The sequence below is a fragment of the Podarcis raffonei genome, chromosome 3 (assembly GCF_027172205.1).
Source record: "Podarcis raffonei isolate rPodRaf1 chromosome 3, rPodRaf1.pri, whole genome shotgun sequence".
Classification (NCBI taxonomy): domain Eukaryota; kingdom Metazoa; phylum Chordata; class Lepidosauria; order Squamata; family Lacertidae; genus Podarcis; species Podarcis raffonei.
In genome coordinates this window covers 79,006,065-79,033,434 of record NC_070604.1, presented here as the reverse complement: position 1 = coordinate 79,033,434, position 27,370 = coordinate 79,006,065, and the positions used below count along the sequence as shown (strand labels likewise).

General features: G+C 41.5%; 1 protein-coding gene across 1 annotated transcript in view; it reads left to right on the top strand.

Moving 5' to 3' along the window:
• The first annotated feature begins 2,107 nt into the window (after positions 1-2,107).
• The window catches only part of HEATR1 (HEAT repeat containing 1), a 38,274-nt gene continuing 13,011 nt past the window's right edge, over positions 2,108-27,370 (top strand). Inside the window, exons 1-28 of the mRNA XM_053382595.1 lie at positions 2,108-2,218; positions 3,961-4,111; positions 5,504-5,720; positions 6,043-6,184; positions 7,540-7,641; positions 8,254-8,394; positions 8,995-9,206; positions 9,651-9,784; positions 10,209-10,317; positions 10,719-10,829; positions 11,656-11,773; positions 12,082-12,189; positions 13,495-13,590; positions 16,271-16,365; positions 17,063-17,274; positions 17,793-17,914; positions 18,925-19,122; positions 19,912-20,086; positions 20,281-20,430; positions 20,937-21,125; positions 21,560-21,732; positions 22,781-22,948; positions 23,990-24,229; positions 24,456-24,587; positions 25,252-25,358; positions 26,284-26,427; positions 26,727-26,842; positions 27,047-27,168. Of these exons, the coding sequence (XP_053238570.1) occupies positions 3,970-4,111; positions 5,504-5,720; positions 6,043-6,184; positions 7,540-7,641; positions 8,254-8,394; positions 8,995-9,206; positions 9,651-9,784; positions 10,209-10,317; positions 10,719-10,829; positions 11,656-11,773; positions 12,082-12,189; positions 13,495-13,590; positions 16,271-16,365; positions 17,063-17,274; positions 17,793-17,914; positions 18,925-19,122; positions 19,912-20,086; positions 20,281-20,430; positions 20,937-21,125; positions 21,560-21,732; positions 22,781-22,948; positions 23,990-24,229; positions 24,456-24,587; positions 25,252-25,358; positions 26,284-26,427; positions 26,727-26,842; positions 27,047-27,168 (3,975 nt within the window). The 5' untranslated portion in view covers positions 2,108-2,218; positions 3,961-3,969. The remainder of the gene's footprint in view (positions 2,219-3,960; positions 4,112-5,503; positions 5,721-6,042; positions 6,185-7,539; positions 7,642-8,253; positions 8,395-8,994; positions 9,207-9,650; positions 9,785-10,208; positions 10,318-10,718; positions 10,830-11,655; positions 11,774-12,081; positions 12,190-13,494; positions 13,591-16,270; positions 16,366-17,062; positions 17,275-17,792; positions 17,915-18,924; positions 19,123-19,911; positions 20,087-20,280; positions 20,431-20,936; positions 21,126-21,559; positions 21,733-22,780; positions 22,949-23,989; positions 24,230-24,455; positions 24,588-25,251; positions 25,359-26,283; positions 26,428-26,726; positions 26,843-27,046; positions 27,169-27,370) is intronic.

Below are 27,370 nucleotides of genomic sequence, written 5' to 3'. Positions count from 1 at the left end.
GGGGGAAAGCACTGGTTAAACCTTTTTGCATATCCCATTTAGTCTGTCTTAAAAACACTTGCCCCTCTCTGCCTGCCTCTCTAGTGATGAACAGACCATGCACAGCAGTATTTTTAGGAGCACCAGTGAAGAGGTCTGTGATCCTAGAATCATAGAATCATAGAGTTGGAAGAGACCACAAGGGCCATCGAGTCCAACCCCCTGCCAAGCAGGAAACACCATCAGAGCACTCCTGACATATGGTTGTCAAGCCTCTGCTTAAAGACCTCCAAAGAAGGAGACTCCACCACACTCCTTGGCAGCAAATTCCACTGTCGAACAGCTCTTACCGTCAGGAAGTTCTTCCTAATGTTTAGGTGGAATCTTCTTTCTTGTAGTTTGGATCCATTGCTCCGTGTCCGCTTCTCTGGATTCTGTATCCTAGGATTTGGAGAGGAACCACAGCTCAGTGGCAGCGTACATGCTTTGCATACAGGTTTAATCCATGTTATCTCTAGTTAAAAGCAGCAAGCGTCTGGTAATGAGAAAAGTTATCTGCCTGAAATGGTAGCTGCTGCCAGTCAGAGTGGGCCATAATGAACTAAAGGGCGGGGGGGGGGAATTGGCACAGGGCAGTTTCTTGTTTCCATTATCATTAGCAATCTTGCGGAGAATGCTGGAATGTCACTGATGGACACATGATACAACCACTTAATGTGGGCAGAATGATGTGGGCTCGTCTTGTCTTCTGTGCATTGCAGTATCCTGCCTTCCATTACACCTTCATTCTGGTGAAATTCTCACCTAGGAATCTCTGCTCTCTCATTTATCACTTTTTCCTATTATCCAGCTCCCGCCATTCCCTTAATATTCCCTTCATTTTCTTCACTGAACACAGAAAATGTGTCACCTGTCTCTTAAATTTACAAGCCATGCATTTTCACAGTAAATTACATTTAAAATGATCAGGCAGCACCCTTGTTCTATTCAGAAAAAGATACATAATAATATAGATGTGTTGTTAGGAAGAGTGTTGATGTGCTGTGTTGTTGGCGTCACAGCATGCAAAATGATTTATGGGGTAATCCCAAGGTTAAAACAAGTGGGAGGCACAGTGTGAATTACCCTCTAAATCATCGCAGCAATACAAGCCAACATCTGTGCCTGGGGATTCAATGCTTCTCATTCTTCATGTGAAAGATGGCACATAAGTTTAATTTGTATTTTAATAATGCTTCCTTCCTTGCAGTACTGTGCAAACATAGGATCCAATCCTTTCCTATGTGGTTGAGAGAATGTGATGGAAGAATCTCCACAAGGTGTAAAGAGCCCTCTTTCCTTCTCTCCCCCAGTTCAAGCATGCATGAGTTCACACGGGGAATGGGAGGCATCTGATTCCCATATCCATCCCCCCTTATTCCACTTGGTCGGGGAGCACATGCCGAGTGCAAGAGATTGGACATGGATGCAAGAAGTGTGCATATGACTGCCATTTTCTATAACTGCCTAATGCAGTGACCTGCATGTGTGCTCATGAGAGGGAGGGGAGCAAGTAGCTGTTATGGGGACCTCTCTCTCTCTGCGTGCAGAAAACCAAATCTTCCTGGCAGTCCTGCAATCCTATGGGTCTTTACTAAACTATGTCCTACAGTTCAGTGGAGCTTATTCCCTAGTTCAGAGATGACTAGTCCCCTGTTCCGGGGCCTAATCCTTCCCCTCAAGTAGTTTTTTCTCCCTTCCTCAAAAAAAACCCTTTTTTGGCAACAAAAAGAATAAAGATGGACAGTAGGCAAAGCACGGAGGTTGGCTGAGCTCAGCAACTCTGATAGGTGTTTCAAAAACACACACATACAAAAAAAGTTCCTCTGCCAAATGAAAACGCTATACCAATTTTGTCTTTCAGATTTCACGTTAACTATGGATAATAAATAAATAAGCAAGCGGAGTCCCCAAACAAAGCTGAATTCATTGCGCATCCCCTTGTTTAAGTCCTCCTTTCTCAGCAGCATCAGTCGGCCACGTGGCGGCCGGACGCCTCGCGGGGGCAGCAGAGAGCAAAGACCGGGTGGGAGGAAGGGAAAGACGCCGGCTCCGTTACTCTTGCCATTACCCTCTAACGACGGAAGCGGAAGCACGCGTCCCCAGCTCTCGCTTCCGGGTCATAGGTGAAACACCAGGTGGACCTTCCCACGTGGAGGGAAACGAAAAAGAAGCACCGTGGGAACCGGCAGCGTCCCAGGTTAGTCCTTTCCTCTCGAGATCTCGCCTTCTCTCAGCACGAAACAGGCAGCGGCTTCAGATACCGTGAACAGTTGAGCTCCTTTCTTCCCGCGTCTCCGATTTCCTTTCGAGGCTCAGCTGCTCGTGCAGCACTGCAACATTTGATCAGTCGCTGAAGAGTTACGTCTGAGTCTTGATTCATTATATTAACTGCAGGCCCACTTTCATTATTGACTATGGAATATTTGTCATTCATTTGCATTTTGCTGTGCTCTTAGTATCTGCCATTTTTCACGGCCAGTTTTTCCTTTGCAGTCCATTTTTCTCGAGAGCTTTCAAGAAGGTTTTTTGTCAAGCCCCAACTCTGGCTTCATAGCATAGGAAGAAGGGGTTGGGGAGAAGGATGCAATACATATAGACAGTGAGCATGCCCTTTTAATGGTTATAGGTCATGTAAGGGACATGGGTGGCGCTATGGTCTAAACCACTGAAGCCTCTTGGGCTTGCTGATCAGAAGGTCAGTGGTTCAAATCGCCGCAATGGGGTGAGCTCCTGTTGCTCTGTCCCAGCTGCTGCCAAGCTAGCAGTTCAAAAGCACACCAGTGCAAGTAGATAAATAGGTACTGCTGCAGCGGGAAGATAAATGGTGTTTCTGTGCGCTCTGGTTTCTGTCACGGTGTTCTGTTGCACCAGAAGCGGTTTAGTCATGCTGGCCGCATGACCCAGAAAGCTGTCGGTGGACAAATGCCGGCTCCCTCAGCCTGAAAGCGAGATGAGCGCTGCAACCCCAGAGTTGCCTTTGACTGGACTTAACCGTCCAGGGGTCCTTTACCTTATAGGTCCTGTACAGAGTGTAGCTGATGGTTGTAGGTCTAGAAAGGTGTGAACACCGCAGATTGTGGTGGAAAGTATCCTATGCTTGTTTAACCTGAATTAAGAGCTGAATTAAGGTTCAGGAAGGTGGTGTTCAATAGGGCTTGATTCCATGTAAGCGCGGGATGGCGAGGTTCACAAACACAATTCGTGCGTGACTACCCATCAAGTGATGTTTCCTTGCTCAGGGAGAAAGCTAGACCTGTAAGCTGTCCCCATTTTAAAGTATTGTACAGTAATTATGTTCCTCTATGGCATTTCCCCCGTGATTACAATCTTATGTGCGTTAACCGATGAACATGAACATGTATATATGAGTTCATACTTAGTGGCAATGTGCATGGAAATAAGGATAGAGAATCTCTTGTTGGGAGGCCTCGTGCCATCAGCTGTAGCCAGCATGGCTGATGATCAGGGATGATGGGCACTGTAATCCAAGAAACATCAGAAGGGCCACAATTTCCATGTACCTGGTTTAGCTAACCTTGACCATTATCTCTGTAATATTTGCAATAATGCTGCAAGGTAAGTTGGAAGTGCCTTTATTACAAATATGGAAACAGGGTGAGGTGACTGAAATGGAGAGTTAGTGTCCTGAAATCACCCAGTGAGTTAATGACTGAGTCAAGGTTTGAATATTTTGACAACTTCAATTCATGACAGGTGTTCTTAACTTCACTGTTGTTGTTTTGCAGGCTCCTATGCCCTTCTGTAGCTAGCTATTAATGTAGATTTCATGGTGCCTTTTAGCATCAGCCAAAATTGGTGCAACCTACTTATGATTTTGCTAATAGGCAAATTGGTACAAAACTAGAGATTCTTTTGTTAGATTCTGGTTTATCCAATAGTTCCTAGATCTGTTAAAACCTTTGATTTCCCTCCCCACAGGTTTAAAAAATGACATCCCTCGCTCACCAGCTTAAGCGCCTTGCGCTCCCTCAGAATGACCCCAGTCTCTTGTCTCGAAGTGAAGTAGCATCACTACTGTTTGACTGTAAGGAAGCTGCCAATATTGACAGGGATACATTTTTTGCAATAGGTAAGTGAGGGGCTTAAGAACACAGTATTGTATGATGCCTGAGGGGTCAATAAATTTGGCTGGCCTATGCAACCAGCCAAAATTTGTGGTTACTGCTAACTATCTTCACTTACAGAGGAAGAAGATATTGTCTCTCATGCTGGCTTAAGTTTTTGAGTTATCAGAAACACGGGTCAGGCATCGTTTCTCCAAAATAGAGCATGAAATCAGAAATGCACCTTTCAGTTTGGACTCAGTGAAAGACCATATGTCTGCTCAGTGCAGAATATGCTCACCACTGGTGAATGCATTTGTGGGCTCTGAACAAGGTTTATTGTCAATTTACCATAAAGGGTCATCTGTTTTCTGCTGCTCCAAATGAAGTAAGATGGTTTTGGTGAATTTCATATTCAACTCAGGATTATAAGCAGGAATTTCTTTACCTTTAACCTTGGCTGATAATTCATAAACAGTTCATAAACTGTTGTGTAGAAAGGGTGAATTCTCCTAGCTCTTTCTTGCTCAAAAGTATGTTGCCTGAGAAAAATAAAACCTTGCAATTGTGAGAAGAAAATTAACATTATTTCGATAGCTGTTTAATTCAGGTTGTATGTTTAATAACAAATTAGGGGCATTCTGTATTACACTTCTGTTATATCTGACACTCCTGCCAATCTAGCAGTTTGAAAGGACGTCAAAGTGCAAGTAGATAAATAGGTACCACTCTGGTGGGAGGGTAAACGGCATTTCTGTGCACTGCCCTGGTTTGCAAGAAGTGGCTTAGTCATGCAGGCCACATGACCCAGAAGCTGTACGCCCGCTCCCTCAGTAAGTAAAGCGAGATGAGCACTGCAACCCCAGAGTCGGCCACGACTGAACCTAATGGTCAGGGGTCCCTTTACCTTTATATCTGACACAATAGTGAAAGCCCATCCCCAGCACACACACCCCATATAAGCAACAGCCTTAAGGTCCTTGCTACTTGCAGCCAGTATCATTACCCATTTTTGCACTGTTTAAGGAGAAACCTACAAGAAACTTGTGTTGCATAAATCTTGTGAGAGATTGCATTTTAGTTGCTTCTGGGGTGATTAAAAGAACAATGTCATGTAGTAGAAACCAAGTTCGCTTATAAAGAAGAATGTAAATATAATAAATACAATTGTGTTGTTTGTACCTTGAGCCTGTGCAGATATCAGTAAATTGCTCCATGGCTCTACAGTGCATCTGCATGGAGAAAGTAACACCTGGTTTATGATTCTGGCCAATGTATGTGTGCATTTGATGGATCAAGCATTATTTGCCCCATGTGGCTTCATCGCCAGGGATCCTCTGCATAGAATGATTTGTCACTGACTGGACAGGCTCGTAAAACTGTGTGATGTACTGAAAGTATTCCAATATCTTTCCTAGGGTGCACTGGGCTAGATGAGCTGATGGGGATTGATCCTTCCTTTGAGATTTTTCAGCCGACACTTTTCAGTCAAAAGTCCAAAGGTTTGGAACGCAGTGTCCAAACAAAGGCAGTAAACCAGCAGCTGGATGAAAATATTTCATTGTTCCTGATTCACTTGTCTCCTTACTTCATGCTCAAACCAGCGCAGAAGTGCCTGGAGTGGCTGATTCACAGGTAATCCATTCATGCACCTCTAAGCCTTGATTGTAGTAAACTGCCCACATCTTCGGGACAGTTACAACAAGCGTTGTCCCAAGAGGGCAATATTCCAGGGCAATTCAGGGAACAGAGGTTATAGCATCAGTTGAGATGTGTAATCAACTTTCACTTTATATTGTGTGAGGCTGGATCTTGTGGTCTGCCATTTGCAAATCAGTCTCAAGCACTGCCCCATGCTAGACGGGCAATACTGTGACCGGTAGGAGCTATTGTGAAGTAAATGTATTTGACACAGAAACTCCTATGTCTAATCATGTGGTTGTGTTATGTCTGTTAGGTTCCATATTCATCTGTACAACCAGGACAGTTTGATTGGCTGTGTTTTGCCCTATCATGAGACGAAGTTGTTTGTGCGAGTTATCCAGCTTCTGAAAATTAGTGACCCAACTCAAAGGTGGCATTGGCTGTATCCGATTCAGGTGAAGTAGCAAAAGATGAATATATGTTGTTATATTTTTAATACTGTTACAGTGGAACCTCTACTCACGACCACAATCTGTTCCGGAGGCCCGTCCTTATGGCGAAATGGGTCGCTGGGAGAGGCGCCGTTGTGCACAGGTGGCAATTGCCCACTTCTGCACAGGTTTGAATGGCGATCGCCACTCCAGCGCAAACCTGCCAGTTACTTCCAGGTTTGCTGTGGTTGCAACTTGAAATGTCTGTGAGTGGAGGCGGTTGTAAGTAGAGGTTCTACTGTATTATCCCTGGTTGTCTGCAGCATAACCTCATCAGTGGTTTTGACACTTGGAACTTCATTGAGAGCTTATACCTTTGTGTATCTGCCTTCTTTGCATGTTGGCTGTGGGCCTGGTCAGAGTCGACTTACTAAATTGAATGGCTTGCTTTTTTGGCCCCATACTTACAGTTCCCTTTCGACTATGTTCATTTTTCTCTGTATGCCAGGGACAGGGAAGCTGTGGCCTGCAGATATTATTGGACTCAAAATCCAGTCAAGCCTAGCCAGCATGGGCAATGGACGAAATATGACATCTGATGTCCCAGCCAGCGTGTTTGTTGATCTGGGATTATGGGAGTTGTAGTCCAACAACACCCCTAGAGCCACAGAGTCCCTATTTCTGCTGTATACTTTCACTGCTTTTTAAGTTTTGCTTTTTCCATATTGTTGACTATACCTTTCAATACATTAAACAGAATAAACCAGGATTTTTATTATGCCTGTTCAGTCTTCCACTGATTTACTTGTAACTAGCAACACAATTTCATGTATGTCTACTGGGAAGTGTAGGCTGCAGTCTTGTACAAAATTATTTGAAAATAATTCCTATTGAATTGCATGGAGTAAACATCATATTAATTTATAGTACATTTCCCCATCTTTCCTCCAAGGAGCTCAGAACAGCTTACATAATCACTCACACACCCCCCCCAATTGGTATTATCACAACAAACTTTTGTGGTAGTTTAGAATGAAAGTGATTGGTCCAGCAACACTGCTGGGAGTTCCCTGATGCGTAGCCGCCCAGAGTGGCTGGGGCAATCCAGTCAAATGAGTGGCATATAAATAATAAAATTATTATTATAGGTTTAACCACATGGCTGCACACATATAGCTAGCGGCATGTTCGCAAATACCATGGGCATCAGTGGTACATAGATTCATGTAACTAGTTGGAGGATTATTCTCTGTGATGTAAAGTGCCTTGAATTTATGATAATGGGAACTACTTATTGTTTTCTGTATTTTCTGACTGAATTTTCATTAACAATTTTTTCTCTTTCTCTTCTGATCCTTTCTTTTTTGCCTCAATTGCAGAAACCAGGAGTCCCTCTTGCAAGGGGAACTTTGATCACACACTGCTACAAAGACCTGGGTTTCATGGATTTCATATGCAGTCTAGTGACAAAATCTTTAAAGGTTGGTGTGCTGTTCCAGGGCAGTGTCAATTTGATGTTCTCCACACTTGTTTAAATACCACTTCAGTGAAACACGGAAAGGAAAATCGTTTAGAAATTCTAAATAGCAGTTATTGTGTTTCAGCCCATTTATGCTGGGCAGACCTGAACAATGGCTGTGTTTACCAAATATCAAACTATAAAATTATTGGATCCATTTAGCTGATCCTTCATGATTTATTTATTTTTCTTCTAATGAAGGATATTTCCCTGGCAAATGCATTCTTTTAAGCAGGAGTTTGGCATTCCTCAATGGGAAATAACTATTATCTTGTTAGGCAATTGGAATTTCCTGGGGTCCATTTGCATTCTTACCAACTGGGGATCTGGTACATGTGCTTGAGGGTGGTGAGCTTCTCCCTATTTGGAAGGAATCCCAGGGGTCATCTAGTCCACCCCCGGCAATGCCGGAATGTCGGCTAAAACATGTGTGACTTGTACAGGATCTCTGGCAAGTACGTGAGCTAGCCCAACCTTTCTCAATACAGTATGGAAAGCAAAAGATGCCATACAAGTGTTGTTTTTGCCTTTGTTTTATCATTATCCTAAATACACTTCTCACTTCTCTCTCTAGGCCTTTTCACTATATCCAGGGAACTTATCACAATTGAGAGTCCTGTTTACTTTTTATGCCTCTACAATTGTGTCTGCTCTTGTGGCTGCAGCACGTATAACAGACTCTCTAGTTTCGAGGCTGCTTCCTTATATCCAAAAGGTACAGTTTTCCAGAAGTGATCAATTTTGCTCTTTCAATTTGCAGTTTTGGTTTGTGGGCATGTATTTTGCAGTAGATAAACAGAGACTTCCTTTTTTTAACTAGCCGCATGTTGAATGTTGGCTTTGAAGGGAAAGCCAGTTGAGGTTGTCATGGTTTCCAGATGCACCAGCATTATATGAAAATGATACTTAATGATTGTCAGTCTCTCACGTTCTCTCAGCTATTACTTTTTCCACCTGTATTTGAATTGTACAGTATTATATATTGGGGTGGGTGTGTTGTTATCACCTGAGAGCACAAGTCTGTTTATAATCCTCATCCCTGGTGTTGCCAGGTCACCAATGGGACTTCAGTGTTAAATCAAGTTCAGTGTTGTAGCCACTGGTAGTGAGAAATTTTACTGTATTTATTGGCATTACCCCAGTTCTGGGATTGCTTTTCAGAAGCAGGAGCTGCCTTGTTTGCGAAGTGGATATTATTTAAAGTTTTTGTAGATGTGAGTCTTCCAAAATATTCTGTTAAATACTCCTCCCAAAGACCTGCCCTGCTTCTCTGTCAAATTGTCAAAAATATTTTGGATTGCTTTTCTCACCCTAGGGTTTGAAGTCGACATTGGTGGATTACAGAGCAGCAACCTACATGATTATAAGCCAGTTGGCTGTGAAGATGACAATGGAAGTATCTCTGGTTCGTTCCCTGGCGTTGCAAATCAGCAAGACTTTGACCAAAACACCCTCTCTTATCAAAGAGGGCTTAGGCTGCCTCATCATCCTGCTACAGAGTCAGAAGGAGGAAGGGCTTGGGAAAAAGTAAGTTGAGCTCTCTGTTTCCAGGAGGCCCCAACATACAAGATGCACTGATCAAGTAGTTAACAGGAGTGGCTAGAATAGTTGCCCAGCTGCTAAGCAAAGTTGTAAGAATTGGCAAGAGCAGGACAGTAAAGTGGGACTGCCTACCAGCAAGCGGCCAGGCTGCTTGCATGCTGTTGTGTATTTCCCAGGATTTTGCAAAGTAGCGGCAACTGCAAGCTGATCGGAGCGATCCAGTTTAACTGCTTGGCCTGAGTGAATGCTTCCTACCATGTGCAGAAGAACAAGAGCAGCTAATTTCCTGGCTCATCGAAGATAGCCAGCTGCCCTGAGTCCACAGCTTAGTCACCTTAATAACAAATGACTTAACAGATTAAACGTCTTCAAACTGTTAAGAGCGCACACGTATTGATGGTTGCTTTTGGTATTTTCTTTTTTGTGCAGGCCGTTTACCTATCTGTGTAATGTTCCCAATGTGATTGCCATCCTTCATGAAATTTCAGCAGCTCACGATGTCAGTCCAATTTTGCATTACCTCTTGCGACACCTAGTTCAATCAGTTATTTATGGAAAAACAGGTATGTCAATGGATTCCTGGTGGTTGCTTTTGTGAATGAGATATAGGAGCTCAGGTGTTTGATTTCCCCTTAAAAACATAATTATTTTGGGGTCAGCCAGCCTCGCAGAGATGGCCAAACTTGGCCCTCCAGCTGTTTTGGGACTACAATTCCCATCATCCCTGACCACTGGTCCTGTTAGCTAGGGATGATGGGAGTTGTAGTCCCAAAAAAGCTGGAGGGCCAAGTTTGGCCATCACTGTGAAACAAGATATTTCTTACAGCGGCATAGAACCAACATAGGACAGAAAATACTACATTCTGCTGTACTGCAGAATTTTATTTGTGCTCCAATACAGTTTAAACATACAGAACTTTTAAATGTAAATGTATTTCTTTCTAAAAAAAATTGTTACAATGTATTTATCCTATCTACCTTTTTCAGAAATGGAAGAGAAATCTGACTTGGTTGGTTATGAAACCTCCATAAAACATCTAGAAGCTATAGTTACAAGTATACCTTTAGAAAAAGATTTGGATCGTTTATTGGCCTGGTAAGCTAGCCTCTCCTGTTGAGTGAGTTTATTTCTTGTTCTTGGTGATCTGGAGAGCGTCAGGTAGATTTTGACTCATTTTCATCTTGCAGTGTGACTTTCTAGAATATATTGGTTGCCTGTTCTAGACACAAGCAGAGATCCATAACTTGGAAAATGAAAACATTCATATTTTAAGTTCCATTGCATTTATGTGAATAAAAATAACTGTATAATGCATTCAGGTTTGGCACTGAGAGAGAAAAGTCCTTTGCATGTAGGCTTGCTATTAAAACGAAGAAGCTCACAAGGGAAATAAATTCTAATTACTAGCTTTTGAAATGAATTGAGAACTGTCAAAATGTAAATGGCTTGTTATATTTCTGTAAGGTGATAATTTATTCATTTTCTTACTGCTTCAGTAAATTTCTGGAAGGGTATATCTCGTATGGTGTAGAGAGTGACTCTGATCCTGGCAAAATGGCTGAGATGAATAAGCAGCTGCTTCCTCTAATCAGGCTTTTTGAAAGAAAGTAAGTAGAGAGAGAGAGAGATGTTACCTGTTAAAATCAATATGTCTGTTGTCAGTATCCTGGGGTCATAGGGCAGTGAAGGTCAATGTGCTCCCCTCCAGATGTTCTTGGACTTCACAACTCCCATCATCCCTAGCCAATGTGGCCAACAGTCAGGGATGATTGGTCCAACATCTGGAGGGGGCTCCAGACTGGTTGCTGCTGTCCTGGGGCATGGAAAATATACATGAGCCTTGAGTTTGTAACCTAAATGTGTAGGTACTTTACATTTTATGCCCTTGTGCACTCTCCCAAATGTTAAGGGGAGGTTCATTGCCCCAAATCTCTCCTCAACAGGAAGGTTTTAGCTGCCCTGTGCATAAGGCTTCAAGGTGGATGTAAAACAGTGCTCTTTTGGGAGAGAATTTAAAAGCCTAGGTGCAGCCACTGAGTACGCTCTAATGCTCTGATAGTATTAGGGACTTAATAGCTTGATAGCAGATTAATTTCTGATTTACAGTTAGCATCTCTTCAGGGTTTTAGATGTATATAACTTATTGCCCTATATTAAGTGTTTAATACAGGATAATAGATGGTATCAAATGCACTTGTTCCATTAGCACAAGGACTTTCCCCCTAGACGCATCCCACAGCATTCCCCAATTTGCTTTGGGTGACTGGGGGAACCCCTGGAGCAGAGGAGAGGGAGAGGAAGTTCTGTTGGCAGCCAGAAGTCCTTATGCTTGAAAATAATTTTTACCTTCCCTGAAACTCAGGAGAATAGACTGCCCTAAAATGCTCTCTGGAAAACATTTTCTTCTTCTTCTTCTTCTTCTGCCTGTGGCAGATATTCTGCAACACTAGATTTGGTACTGGAGGAATATCTGAAAGATGTTAGAAATCAGAAGGAGCAGGATCTCTTCCACCAGTTTATTTCTCTTTCCGTGAGTGGTGGTAAATACCAGGTAAGTCAAAGATCCTCAAGATTGCTTATTTTTAAATATGTTTTGTACCAGCATTATAGTCAGTGAGTATGGTTAAAAAAAATCCTTGTAAAATGAAAGATGACTGCATTGTTATGGCATCTTCTCAGTATTGATGAAATCAAGGCATTTTCAGAATTCTTATGAATAATATATACATTGTTAACACAGTAACCACTCAATCCTTTGTATGTCTACACAGAAGTAGATCCCATTGAGTTCAGTGGGCCTTACTTGTTGTTAAGTGGGTACAGGATTGCAGCTCAAGTAATCTTCATTTGTATCCCTAGTTTCTAGAAGATTCCGATACGTCTCTGTTGCTTAGCCTGAATCATCCGCAGCCAGCGGTCAGAGTACTGGCTGTTCAGCAATTGAAAGAAATCATTCAAGCATCAAAGGTTTGTTTGCCTTTTGGGTTTTTGTTTTTTTTCCTTTTGTTGCACTTTTAAAAATTAGGATCTGAACTGATTTAGCAAGCAGTGTGCCGGTGACAACAGAAAAATGTACCTTTACAGTAACCAAAGGTAAGATCCCAGTATTTATATCTCATTGACTTCATTTTATCTGTTAACATTAGGGGACAGTCAAATCTCTGTTTTCTTCATGTCAGTAAAAAGGTGAAACTGGCTTAATTTGATCCAGAGTATCCATTTCACAAACAAAAGGGCTCTATTCCTTCACAGAAGGGGCTATGATGCAAGGGGAGTTTGAGGAAATTAATAAATCATAGAATTGTAGATGACCTGAAGGGTCATCTCATCCAACCCCCTGCAATGCAGGAATCTCAGCTAAAGCATCCTTGACCAGCCAACTTCTACTTAAAAACCTCCAGTTCTGTGGGAGGCAATTTTCACTGATCTCCCCTTTCTCCTGTGCCACCTGTCCTACTGCTCCATAGGATCCCCCAACCCCTGAAGCAAATCTTCATGGCGCTGCATTAGGAAGGAGGGGTCATTGACATTCATTCTCCCATCCTACCTTCCTTTTCTGAGTGCAAGCCTGGGTCCAACCCATCATTGTCAACAACTACTGGGATGGGTGATTAGAACATAAGAAGCTGCTTTATGCTGTGTCAGACTATTGGTCTATCCAGCTCAGTATTGTCTATGCTGACCAGAAACAGCCCTCCCAGGTTTCAGGCAGCATCTTCTGTAGACATACCTGAAGATTTCAGGGAATGAACCTGAGACCTTCTGTATGCAAAGTAGATGCTCTACTACTGAGTTATAGCTCTTCCCTAATCAAACCTCTTCGTTCTTTTGTTACTGTTTTACAACATGCAAGCTACTTCCTATTTTAGCCTCTGAACATCAGCAGTTAACTGTTCTCTCCCCACTCCTCCTGGGCCTAGTATTTTGGAGAGGGGCAGAGTTTCTACTATGCCTTACTCTTTCCGATTGTTGTGTGTTGAGCATGATGTACAGTCAACACTGCGAGGCTGATCATGGGAATACAGAAAAGCCTTTGGCTAATTATAGTTTGTGATTATGTCATTAGACACAGTCTGTTGCCATATGAATTCTACAACTGTGAATCTATAGACCATCTGTCTTGCAGCTTACTGTCATAAGTAATGTGTAATTATCTAAATAATATTGTGTCTGCTTCTGAACTGGAATTGGCGTTTTACTAAAAGTATTAGTCCATGTCTTTTGAATGTAATTGAATTGTATGATGATTTCTCGCCCTTCCTCTCTTTTCAGGAAGGCTTTGACGACTCCTTTATAGAAGAGGCAATTTTAGCACGACTTAAGGATGATAATCTAGATGTGATTATGTCATCTCTTGGTACATTGGAGGTAGGCCTTCATCTCTTCAAGGGCCCAGAAATTCTTGGTATTTATTATCATTTGTGATTGCCTGACTTACGATGGCATGCGTTTCTGGAAAAGCATTCTTTTTTAGGTATCGGCCATGCAGTAAGATAAATATCATACTTAAGTATGTTTGATAGTTCTCGGTTTCATCGCTTATTCTTAGGTTGCAGTCCTATCACAATGCATTTGAGAGCGAACGTAGACAGTTCTTACGCTCAGGAGTTAAAGTGTTTAGATAATTATTCCAGGTTGTGGGTGTAGATATCCTCTTAACATGTTATGGCTTTGTTCACTTAGTTTTAGTGGAGACCAATGATCTGTCTTGCCACTAAATTAACATAAAAATTCAAGAGATTTCCGGACTTCCGGGTTGGCGCCATTGTTTAATGGCGGATTCCCTCCGAGCTCCGGAGGGAATCGGCTCCGTAGCGTCTGGGTCTGGCCGCTGCGGCGAAGCGGAGACCCTTAAAATCACAGGCGCGGATGCCTGTGAACACAGAGACTCGGCGGGCACCATTTGCGCCCCCCCAATCCGCGACGGAGCCTTTTTAAAGGCTTCGGAACGGAGGCAGGGTGAGGCGTGGTGCTGAGAGTACTCCCTCGCCTACGGAGTGAAGCCGCAAGCCATTGACAGAGAGCGCCAACTTCTTCCAAGACCGATTGGACTCTAAAATATAAACCCGTGAGTAATACGGAGATTGGAACCTTAAAAATCTTTAATTTTGGATTTGGAACGAGCGGGAAGGGGCTAAAAAGGAAGTTCACCCCCCCCCCTCTTTGTAAATAATTTAAAGCAAAGGACTGGGCAGCTAAGGTCGAGAGAATCTGTTTTTTGTTTTTTAATGAAAGATCCTGACTTCACGGTTTTGACACTATAAGAAGATTTACTGGAGGATAAAAAGAATCTTGGGAGTTGAAATTTCACCCCCCCCCCCGAGACCCGGGAACGTCCTATGAGAAAGCCTGTTGCATTGAAGATTTTGACAGCTGTCAAGTGAGCTGCTAGTCAGCTAGTTGTCAGCTGGAAAAAGAGAACATTGTTTCTGCTGTTTTTGCTGGTTTACTTGGTATAACTTGTTGAAAATAAGGAGGGCTGATACAAAATAACTGGACTTTTGGTTTTGAGTTGAAAGGAACATTAAGGAACTAAAATCCCCCTAGAGGGGTAATAGGGACATTACATCACAAAAATGGCTGGAGTATGTAAAATCCAAGCAGAATTGGACAGAGCACTCGTTCTCTTGGGAAACTTGCAAGATGAGTACAATGCTTTGTCTACAAAGGTATCACTACTACACTGGACAGTAAACAACCGTTTTGAGCCTGATAAGGACTTGAAACAGGAAGCCTATTTAACTGAACAAATAAATGAAACTGAAAGTGTAGATACGATGGAGCAATATGTTGTTTTTGAAGAAAATGAAGGAGGAGCAGGAGATTTGCAGGAGTCAAAGGAGAGTTACAATATGAGGCCTGACATGATGATAAAAAAGGACAATAAAAACTGGATGTGGAAAGCCTGGTCTGAATGGGAGTCTGGAAAATGGAGAGATCCCTTTTGGAGGAGATCTGAAGACCTGAGGATTACAAATTTGTTGGTGAAAGCTGGAGCTTTGGGGACATCTGGATTTGAAAGAAATTTGAAACAAGAGTTGGAGCACCCCGTAGGCTTTGCCTTTAAGTATGGAGGACTGGCTGGAAGCAACATGGATTCTGTTGGGCCGGAGCCCCTCCGAGACCTGGGGTTTAACATCAAGGACTATCAAAGAGACCGGCAGAAAGGAACTGAGAGAGATATAAGGGCCTCGGATGTGAGATCTCCAGGCTAAATAAATAACATAAAGACTGATGGATATTGGTTGGGGACTGGAACCGGGAAAAGGGTGGGTGGAGGTTGGGAATCCAAAGGGTACATAAGGATAATTTGCTTTTTATATTTTTTTTGTTAGTGGTAAGGAAATTGGGTAAATCGTGGAAAGGAAATTTTGGTCGACTTTAGGAAAAAGGTTTAAGAATAGTTAATGAGGTATAAGTGTTGATGTGTAATTTTAATAAGGTAAAATTGGTTTCTTTTCTTTTTAAATTAATTGAAAATAAGGCTGTTAAAAATAAATTGAAGAAATGGAAAAAAGAAGTAAAGGAAAGCAATAGTATGTTAGAACAAATGTTTAAGCTAAGGTAAAGAAATAAGTTAAGGACTTGCTGAACTGACAATTTAAATTGGAATACAAGAAGGGGAGGTGTGAGGAAGTCTGAGAAATAAGGTTAAGAATAATAAGTATTAGAAACTTTATGTGTTTTTTCTATTCTTTTTTTGTTTAGTTCTGAATGTTATGTATTTTTGTGTTTTTTGTTTTGTTTATTTTTTGTTTTTGTTTGTTCTGTGTTATTTGAAAATGCTAATAAATATTTAATAAAAAAAAAATTCAAGAGATTTCCTTTTCTCTCCCTTGAAAGAGAGGAGTTTAATAACAATATTCACAGAGCAATCTAGAAAATCCCTAGGTTTTTCTCTTCAAAAGCAGTTTCCCGTGAATATAAAATGCACTTCTTGAAGATATTTTTTTAGTAAATCTGAAATTTTGCTTTAGACCTACACAATTGCTTCTAGTTTTTGTCCATGCATATGTGGTTTTTTTTATACTGGTTCCTTTTTTTCTAGACCTGGTTGCTTAATTCAAAGACTTTTGATGAACAAATTGGCTTCAGTCTGTTGTGTCTTTTTGAAAGAGCTGACCTCTCAAAGGATGAAAAATGGTAAGTGTTCATTTCTACAGTTCCCTTTTGGATTTTTTAAAGGCAGCCTTTGCGAAGGGTCTCTTCATACCTTCTCAGAATTTTAGTTATTTTACAAGTTTCATTTAATTTCTTGTCTGGAGATCAGGTTATACAATACACTTTGCTGATTTAGTGGCATATTGTTACTTACTTTATTCCAGAATCATTGTGTGTTGAAGGAATATGAATTAAGTGGTTCCCATCTGACAGAGACTTCTGCTGGCATTTGCTGATTTCCCCCTTTCCTCTGCAGCATCTTCTTCAGAGGGAAACTCCAGAATAGTGTGGCAGGTGGCACTGGGGAATTGACAAATATCTCATCCCCGTTTCTTCCACTGGATTGAAGCCAAGGATTCAGTTACTCAAAAAGAGGCTGTGGCAGGTTTCCTAGCAATATACGAAGAGTTAAATATATAGCATCTTCCATATCTTCAAGCATATAATGCAAGAAATTGGGATTTGTGTTTTAGAGCATAACGTTTCTCCAAACAATACAAAACTTGTGTTAATAAGCTCTGCTAGTAGATGCTCTTCAGCAATGCAGTCATCAGCTTCCATCATATTAAATAACATGCCAGTATTAAAATATTTTAGGAAGGGGAACTGTGTTGCAAAACTTGATTTTGGAGATGTAATCTAAAAGTACCCATTGTTCTTCCTTCCATGTGTGTGCTAGGTGCAAGATCCTGGAGGCTGCAATACACCTTTTAATCAAAGAAGAGATTCTTAAAGAGAATAAAGAGCTCTTAAACCAATTAGTCCTAAAAGCGCTGCCATTTATAGTTATAACTAGCTGTGATTCTAACTCTGCCGAATGGAAAGTGGCACTTTGTGTAGCAGATTCTGGTCTTTGCTCCCTACATCCTTTGCTGAAAGGCTGGCCAAAAGGTAAGCTGTTAAAAATAATAAAAAATAGGTCCCTAAAATAAGTGACACAGGTTTTTTGGTAGCATTATTCACAGTAAGATAACAAACTTACATTTTTCTTTAAAAAATGCCTGCAAAAATGTGGCTCAAAAAGAAGCAAGATGTTTTTGGTTTAGTTATTTTTTTATTGTTCAGAAACATTTTATCGGTAAAAACTTAGGTTATAGTCAAACAAAATTTACAATAGCATTTTCTTCATTCAGAGAATATAAAATTTTATTTTTAAAGTGTGCATGATACAAAGAAGAAAGGCTTTGGCAACGTGGAATAACTTCTTACAGTAAAAAAAAGGCAGGGATAAATGTACAGTTGATATGACTTTAGAAAAACATCAATGACATTGCATTTTTGAACATGAAGTGAAGAAGACTATGCTGAAGGCAAAGGTTTTGCAGAATTAGGCAGTCTGCCATTGTCTTTAACCATACTGATGTTGTGTCTGATATATTAATGCTATTTTTTGCTTTTTGGTGAAATAGCTTTCAAAAACGTGGTTAAAGTTTCTAAGTCAGAAGACGTGATAGGTGCATCCAATGCAAAACTGATCAGCCTCTTGACAGAGAACCTAAATTCACAGGATTCTTCCTTCACTTTACAAATGGTATGTTTGTAATTGACAATATTCTTTTAAATAAAAAGCTGTTATTTAAGTTGTATGGCCAGTAGATATAAAAGATGCTTGATTACAGGCATTATCACAATGCAGCAACTTATAGATCCGGAGGATGCAAACTGTAGTTATTGAAACCCAGATTGAATGATGGACATGGAATGCTTACTTTGCACAATTTGCACCGCCTCACATTGAAGGAAATATGCAGAATGAGCATATATGAAGCTCCCTTGAGCAAAATTATTGTCCCTGACATGGTCTGCTCTGGCCAGCAGCAGCACCCCGTGGTCCCTCAGGCCATTTATTTATTTAAAAAAATTATACCACCTCCTATTTTAAAAGCTCTAAGCAATTTCTATAAAAACGAAAGCAACAAAAATCCAACAACGTTCAGTAACATTTCCTTAAAAAAGCAAAATGCCAGTTGTATCTCACAAATAAAATTGAGCAGTGTACAAAGACATGTTAAAAATTAAGAGTTACATTCCAGGGAAACTTTGTAAGCAGAGACCTTTTTAAGAGGGCTTATCACTGTTTGCCTCATGAATTACCCAAGAGAGAATGTTCTGGAGAGTGGTTACTAATGATATGAGTGATAGCCACCAAATTGGAGGACTTTAAAAGAGAATTAGACAAATTCATGGAGGGGGAAGGATACTAGCCATCATGGCTGTGCTCTGCGTCCGTAGTCAGAGACAGTAAGACTTCTGAACACCAATAACTGGGAACCTCTAGAGAGGAGAGTGTTTAGGTCCTGCTTGCAGGTTTTCCACAGGCATCTTTGAGAACAGGATGCTGGACTAGATGGGACACTGGCCTGATCCAGCAGGCTCTTCTTTATGCTCTTAAAACACCTTCCCATCTGTAGCTCATTTTATGTGTTAAAACCAGGTTCTGTATATGGCATGTGGATAGGGGAAATACACAGAGAAGCCGAAACGCAGATATTGGCCAACCTTATATGAGAAAATTTACCTGTGTTTTCATTCCCTTTCAAGGTGGAAGGTCTCATCCGTATTGCTGAGGAGTCTCATTCAGGGCTACAGAAGATAACCGCTCACATTATCAGCTCTGTTCTTGTCCAGTCCTGCTGCAGTAGATCGCAAGCAGAAGAGTGTCGTTTGTCACTGGCTTTGAAGGTCTTCTATCTTTTGAGGAGAAAAGTACAAAAATTTGAAGACACTTACCATGCAGAGGTGAGGACTCCTGAGTTTGTAAGCTTGACTGAAAGAAACTGAGAATTAGGCAGGAAACAGAAGGGATGTTTGTTCTGTGGTAGATACTTCTAAAATCTGTTGCATAGTAGTAGGCAGCTTCATTAAGACTTAGCTGTATCACTTCAGCTTTCAGTCAGAAGTGGTTTTTGCTTTCTTTCCAGTACAGCTCCAAACTTGCACTGGTATATGGTTACGATGCTTGAAACTAATCTAAAACAACCAGGTTTTGGCAAGGTGCTCCTTGGGCAGTGCAAAGGAAGACCTGTGCCTAGGAAAAAGGGGAAGGGAAAATTGTAGGCTAGAAGAGCATACCGAGGTCCTTTCCTGAAAGTCAGATGTTGCATGTTCAGGGAGAGAAGCACACAGTGGAATCGTAACCAGGGTGCCAGACAGGAATAGAAATGGATAAGTGGAAGGCATTGGTGAGCTTCACATGCTTTACATAAAGTGACCAGTCATAGTGGGCATGGGTGGAGCAAAGCATAGATCAAGTGAAGCTATTGGCACCCCAGGAAGCCTATGTTTTTTTCAGATGCAGTCACTCAGGGACTAGTATTCCAGCCCATCCCCTCCTTCACTAGGCATTGCCATCCCCAAACATGCATTAAGTTTTTAGGAGAATTAACTCAAGGTTTATTTTTAATAGCAACATTCATTTGGGGCTTTTGAATCTAAAGACAGGTGTTTGTGGTATTCATTGCTCTTTAAAAAAAAAATGAAGGCAGAGGGAGAACCACTACATATAAAGAGCAATGTTTTCATTTTCAGGCATTTCTCTGCGATTTCACATCTGCTCTTAGTGACCTGCTCTTAGAGGCATTAACAACATATATACAAAAGTTAAATGCTGGAGAAGCTGTGGCTGTAGAAGATTCTGTCTTGCTCGTCGTTTGGCTCAGAAGCTTTATTCAAGGCCTGCTGCCTCCAGATTCCTTTTTGAAAGGTGACTTTTAGGTTGCAAAATGATACTTTTAAAAAAGTCCTGTTGTAATTGCTATGCTCATTGCATCACTGCACATCGTTTTCTAAAGAATGTGGATCGTGGAATGGTGACCAGTGCTAGATCTGTGGCCTGCAGAAAGCCTTGTTCTGTTCTGATCAGTCTTTGCTCCCTTTTTCTGTGCATTCATACAGATGAGTTGTGGTGGAACCCTGAAACTTTAAGTGAAGCGAGCAAAAACTACTTACACCTGCTGTTGGAGCTCTTTGACATTCTGGTCCGTGGAGCCAGTGAGGGAATCTATGCTGATCATTTTCGTGCAATGATGAAACTTCTGTTTCAGGTACCTTGTCCCTTCCTCCACCACCCACACCCTCCCAGCCGATTTAAATCCATATATCTTAGAACTTTTTTTCTTAGTTTTTAGTCTAATTCATGCACTTTCAATACATTTATTTAAAATACAGTGGTACCTCAGGTTACATACGCTTCAGGTTACAGACTCCGCTAACCCAGAAATAGTACCTCAGGTTATGAGTTTTGCTTCAGGATGAGAACAGAAATTGTGCTCTGGTGGCGCGGCAGCAGCAGGAGGCCCCATTAGCTAAAGTGGTGCTTCAGGTTAAGAACAGTTTCAGGTTACGAACGGACCTCCGGAACGAATTAGGTACTTAACCCAAGGTACCACTGTACTCATTTGGTCGAAGTTTTGCTGTAAGTTAGTTCCAGTAAAATGAAATGTAGGCGTTCGCCCTGTCAAAACCAGAAGAAAGCAACAAACGACTGATGGGTTTGTGTGTGCGCACACACACCTGCGCACATTCAGGACTTTCCTTTTTTAATTTGAAGGTACATTTGAAAAATCCAGAGCATGAATTCAGATTCCTCTCAGTCTTATGGACGTACAGTTACAACCTTTCAAATCAGCTGAACGTTGTGATGGATGCCGTGCAACAGACTCGGGCTTTGTACATTGGGCATGCCATGCTTGCATCGCAGTCTGTGCAGAGGAAAAAACAACTGACATCAGCAAACTCCCCAGGTACTGCGCACTGGTCTTTTTGTCATATTTTGCAATATTTCCTCACCCGTTAGGTAGGTGATTTAGGGGGACAAACATGGCACATAGAAACAGAGGGAACCTGGAAGGTGGGCATAGACAAGGAGATGTAAATTAGTCTGTGGAGGGCAATTATCTGCAAGGACCTTCATGCAAACCTAGCCTGTGCACTTAATTCAGTAAATGTGCTGACTCTAAAATCCTGAACAAAGGCAACACCCTTGTGTTACTTGCCTATTTATTTACAACTGTTCATCAGGATGCTCACAGAAAGATGGGGGTAGAATGTTTCTGAAATGCAGCAATTGGCTAAATAAATCAGATTTCTAATGGAAAGTTTGTTAGCAAGTTGTTGTTGTTGTTTTAACAATTGTTAACCATCATTTTTTTAACTGTTTCCTTTTCTCCCTTTCCAGTGGTCATAGCTTTGCTGATCAATTTGGGAAGTCCTGTGAGAGAAGTACGAAGAGCTGCTGTAAACTGCCTTCATTCCTTAAGTGAAGTAAAAGAATCTGTATTTCATCAAATCATTCATAATTTAGTGCAGAAAGCTGAGGAGATAATATCTGACCAAAATTACATAAACCAGGTAAGTCTCGGTGGCAAAATACTGTGTTACCTGTTTTGAATCGGACATTCACCATACTTGTTTGTCTCCCAGTGATTCTGGCACTGGATGATATTACCATCTTCAGGAGACAAGTTTTTCAAGAAAACTTCGGACAAGGGTTTGACTAGGAGGCACCACCCAACTTCCTCTCTAGAGCCATCCTTTTTCCTGAGTTGGTTAGAGAAGGTTATAGATGACAGTAGCCACATTTGAATGATCAAATAAGATGAGACGTGTGAGGTTTTTTGCATCCACCTTTGGGCCTCTTGCTTCTGCTATGAGAGTCAAGCCAGGAAGCTGCAGCTAGCCATAGGTGACAGTTGCATCCAAAATAGGAAACTATAGTTATTGGCTTTCAAACAGCTAGAATAAGAAGTGATGGTTTAAAGTTGGCTTCCACTTTGTGCTTAAGAAGTGGAAACAATGGTTAACAGGAGCTTCCTCACTTCCTCACATGAAGGGAGGAGTAAAGTGGGAGTAAAGGGATTGCATTGAGGGTTCATAAAGATGGTACATGTCTCAGCTTATTAAGCTAAGATTTGATTGTCCAAGTAATGTGAGTAGTGTCTGACTTTCTCATTGGGGAGTTTAATGCTTTTATCCAGCATTCCTACAGAGGCACTGGTCTCTGAGCCCCCAATGAGCTCCATCTAGTTGCTGACCCAGATCAGCTCACTGGTATCCTGAGGAACTGAGGATGATGAAATGGCAAAGTAGGCATCTAGGGTGCAGATGGCAGAAAACACATAATGACTCACTGAACGCTAGTGTGAGCCCATTTGCAGTCTTACTCTGTGGCAGCATTGTCAGCTACAACAATATACTTCTCTATCACCATACCATCTGCTCAGTAGCATCTGACGGTGAAGGGGTCTTGGGAAAAGTGCTTCCCGGTCTCATACATTCCAATTTGGGGCAAGGGGGTGGTGTCCAGGCTACTCAGAACTGTGTTGGATAATACTGATTATACAGCTATTGTGCTGAATAGTTCCTGAATGCCTTCCTCCCCTTTTGTTTTATAATTTAGTGCCTTCATAATTTGTTTGAAGTACAACAAACTCAACACAAGCAAAAGACACAGCAGCAGAAGTTGTCAGGAGCACTGGAAGCATTACTTAAGTGTGTGCAAACTACCAAATGTCCTTCATACGTTGCAAGGAACCTGATGAAAATTCTTCATGAAGTCAACGGCCAGGTGTGTAGAACGCATTATGTCAAGCTTTCGAAAATGTGCTTGCCCATCTGGAAGCATTTTGTTGTGGAGTGGGACCTTGCTGTTCCTAAACTAAATCATGCCTTAGATTATTTTGTTCCACAAAGCCAATTTAGATGTGCACATTTCAGCTACAGTCAAACCTCGGTTCCCAAATGGCTCCATTTTCGCCGAAAACCCGGAAGTAAATGCTCCAGTTTTCGAATGTTTTTCGGGAACCGAATGTCCAACACGGCTTCCGCTTGAGTGCAGGAAGCTCTTGCAACCAATCGGAAGCTGCACCTCGGTTGTCGAACGTTTTGGGAGCTGAACAGACTTCCGGAACGGATTGCATTCAACAACCAGGGTTTGACTGTAAATGCAAATTTTGCATTCTAAACTAAGATGTAGAAATATGGGGGGGGGGGACTAAGATTTGTTCTGTCTGTTCCTGCAACAGCTGTATTACTACCTCAGATCACTGTGTGGTAAACTGTGATGCTCCTTTGGAGGTGCCCTTTACATTGCAAATTAAAATCCAAAGTATGGAAATTTGGCTCTGTGCGTGTGCTTCTAATTTTTCCATCAGTTTGCCAAATATGCCAAACTGAAGCATATGTAGCAAGGGAATAACACATGTGTAACTCCTTTGGGATCAACCAACCTTGACCCTCTTCTGAACTTTTCTCTTAGGAGTCTACATCTGGGGTCACCAGCATGGCACCCCTGGACCCATATGTGAACTCAGAGACTCCTCTTATGCCCATAGGGTCCCCTCCACCTGCTGAAATAAGCCTTGAAAGAAACATTCTTTTGTAGCCAATATAATAGGTTAAGTGGGGTGGGTGAAAAGGTGTCCATGGCAGTTTCTTCATTTTGAAGATGTTTCCATGGACCCAAAAGGATTGGTGACCCATAAATGTTTTGAATATTTCCCTTTCGGGTACTTCTGTTGCATGACTCTATGCCCTTTGAATGTAAAATATATATTTCTGAATGCTTGTTAAAGAAAGAGTTGATCTTGAACACCTTTTCTGCTTTCAGGTGGTGCTTTCTTACCTGCTGCCTGTCCTGGATCGATTATTGGAGAAAGCTCTTAAGGGATCGGAGGGGATGTTAAAAGATGAAGCTCTTCTTCTGCATCTCATCCTTGGGAAGTACAATGAGCATTCAGCTGCCCTCCTTTGCACAAATCAGCGCTGTCTGGATTTGTTCATCAAAGCACTGCACGTCTCACAGGAAGTCTACAAAGGATTGACTTTCCAGATTAGAGCTCTTGGGCAGGTGAGAGAGGGACCGATTGAGAGTCCCCTGTAGTACTTCCTGGTGGAATTCAGTATGTTGAACCTTTGAAAACGGGAAAGTTCCTCTTCACCTGCCCCCATTTACCAACAAAAGGTACCCACATCTGTAAAGCGGGAATAGCACCGATCCTTTTCTTTCAGGATGTGAGCAAAATGAATACAAAGGAATGTTTTTACATAAATTATTCTCTTTTTGTCATTTCTAGATTACAAAACCATTCTTTGCCGCATTGCCAGATGGGAAGGTTCAACAAAAGATATTGGGAGTTTTGTTTGATTTACTGCTAAATTGCAAAAATCCACTTTGTGCACAGACCATCGGCAGTGTTTTTAAAGGGGTAAGGTGTTCTTAATCTCTTGGGATGATGAGAGCATCCTCTTGCTATTTGGAATTAGTCTATATACAATCATGATAGGATGATGGTGTTTACACTGTATAAATTGCATATAGCGTTGCTCTCAACTTGGTGCTCCATGAAAACTAACTAATGCATGAGTGCTAAATTATGAGATTAAAAGCATGGAACAGTTATTAGAACAATAGTCCAGAAATAGTCTTGCATATTTGAGTGTGTGCATATGTGTCATTGTACAGCAAAAAATAATATTGCGGGGAAGTTTTTCATAGCAGTTTCTCCTTTCAAAGCAAATAAATATAAATGTATTTAACAAAGTTGCTGTTTCCATATAAGTATGGAGTTCTTTGGTTGTCTTTGAGTTGTGCTCAAAGAGCAAATCTTTTTCCCTTTTAAAAAAACACACACATGCTTTTAACTAATTTTCAAAAAGAACATAAAAATATATTCCTCACCTCTATAACAAGTGCCTTCCTCCCTGCCTCCCTTCCCCAAAATGCAAAATCTTACAGGGGAACATTATTCTAAAGTTGTAAGTGTGAGTCCGGTGGATGCCACTGTACCTTGTGTTCTGTTGAGTATGTGATGAAGGGATACCATGTCTCTATAAAATCACCCACATATTTCTTCCTTGTATAATGTTTAGATTTCAGTTGATGCTGAGCAAATTAGTGTGGAATTGGAACCTTTACCGAAAACTAAGAATGTAGCTACTGTTCACCAGACAAGAAGGCAGAAGATGCAGCAGCAGAGGTACAAGGCAACAGAACACGTAAAAGCCATTTGCAAATCTGTGTGCATTCATGAATTAACATGATTAATATTAAGAATAATTTATTAATCACCTTCTACACAGTTATTTCAAGGCAATGTGCAATAAAAGCAGCAAAAAACAGCTAAACTAAAACAAAATAGACACTCATGGCTATGATCCATTTATCTAGCAAGGAAAGCCCATTGGAACAAAAATGTCTTCTCTTGTTTCTGGAAACAGGCAGTAGGTGCCTCCCAAATCTCAGCAGGATTGGGAACATTGGGCCAAGATTGATGGAGATCCTACTCATTGAGGTGGTCCTTGCATTGATTCGGAGGTTGCTCTGTGTCTTGCCTCTCCTATCCAAATAGCCCCATAAAAGCAGCTGATGCTAACTCCATGCAAGCGGGACAGTCCTAAACCTGAAAAATAGCACATATATCCAGGGATATTTATGCAGCCAATCGGAAGCCGCGCTTTGGTTTCCGAACATTTTGGAAGTTGAATAGACTTACGGAATGCATTCTGTTTGAGAATCATCGACTGTACATTGAACTGGCAAGATTGTCCAGTTGCCTTTCTTCCCATTTGTGACCCATCTACTTTTTGAGTTTATTGACATTGCTCACTTAAGATTCATTTAATAAGGTGATAAATGATGGGAATCTGGGCAGAACCTTCACTCTAGTGTCCCCAACCTAATAGGACCGATTAACAATTTTTAGATGCTGTGAACACTTTTGTATCATGCAGGCATCCAGTCCAGTCTCAATTAGAATGAAGTTTCACTTTGGTGTGCTAGTTCTTCATAGACTATTATTGTATTTTATATGGGTTTTTATTCTGAGAAACAGTTTCTTTTAGAATTGATGGGATAAGCTTCTATAAATGGAATTAGATCTCTTCTTTTTCTCCATCCTTCAGAAAAGTTCAGGACCAGGAATGTGGACAAGAAGAAAGCAGTATGAACTGGCACAGAGTCACGCTTATCCTGGAATTGCTGCAACACAAGAAGAAGCTCAAACACCCACAAGCACTGATACCTACTCTCTTCAGCCTGCTGGCTAGGTAATGATGTTTTACTTTAGAGAGTGGCAGAACCATAATGGGGGACCATCCAGCCCTTACATGTGAGGGCCTCATAGCACCAGAGCGTCCCCACATGCCACCCCCCTGTGGAGACTGGTCAGAAACATAAAGGGACCTGATGGAGATTCTCTACCCCGCCCCCTGTCATGGATGTGTCCCAAACCAGTATATATGTACCTGGTGACTCAGCGATTGCCAAATAGCCACCTTCTGATCGCTACCCTACGAAGACTGTTTTTCTCCATCATTGCTTTTTAACTGTCTTTCTGAATTACCAGATGCCTGGAACCTTCTGCAGAACATGAAAATCTGGAATACACAAAGCAGCTAGTGCTTGGTGGCCTGTTGAACATTTGCCAGAAACTGTCCCCAGATGGTACCAGGATAAAAGCAGGTAAAGAAAAAAAGACATTTAGTTTTGGATCCCATGTATGAAAGCTTGCCCCAGGCTTTATATACACTTATGCCTTTAAAAAAATAAAAAGGTGGTTGTATGAAAACAGCATATATTGGCATGTGAATATAAGTATAGAAAAGGCTTGTTTCTAATATTGAATTAAGCCTGGCTGTGCTTTCAGTCTTTGCTTTGCTTTTCGAGGTATCCTTGATGAAGAGAAGTTCAATGTCGAGCTGGTAGTCCAGTGCATCCGGGTTTCGGAGATGCCTCAGACCCATCACCATGCTTTGCTCTTGCTGGGTGCAGCTGCAGGGATGTTTCCTGTGAGTACAGGCTCTGCCTTTTTCCTCCTCCTCCTCATGGCTGTTATCAGGGAATGGAACTGAAATGGGTTTCTAGGAAGAAGCAAGACTCTCAACCCTTCACTCCTTTTTTTTTTAAGATGGTCTTCTGGTGTTCCTCTGTGCATTGATTCTAAATCTGATCTCTTTCCTGAGCCATTCCTACGCTTGAAACAGCTTCCCA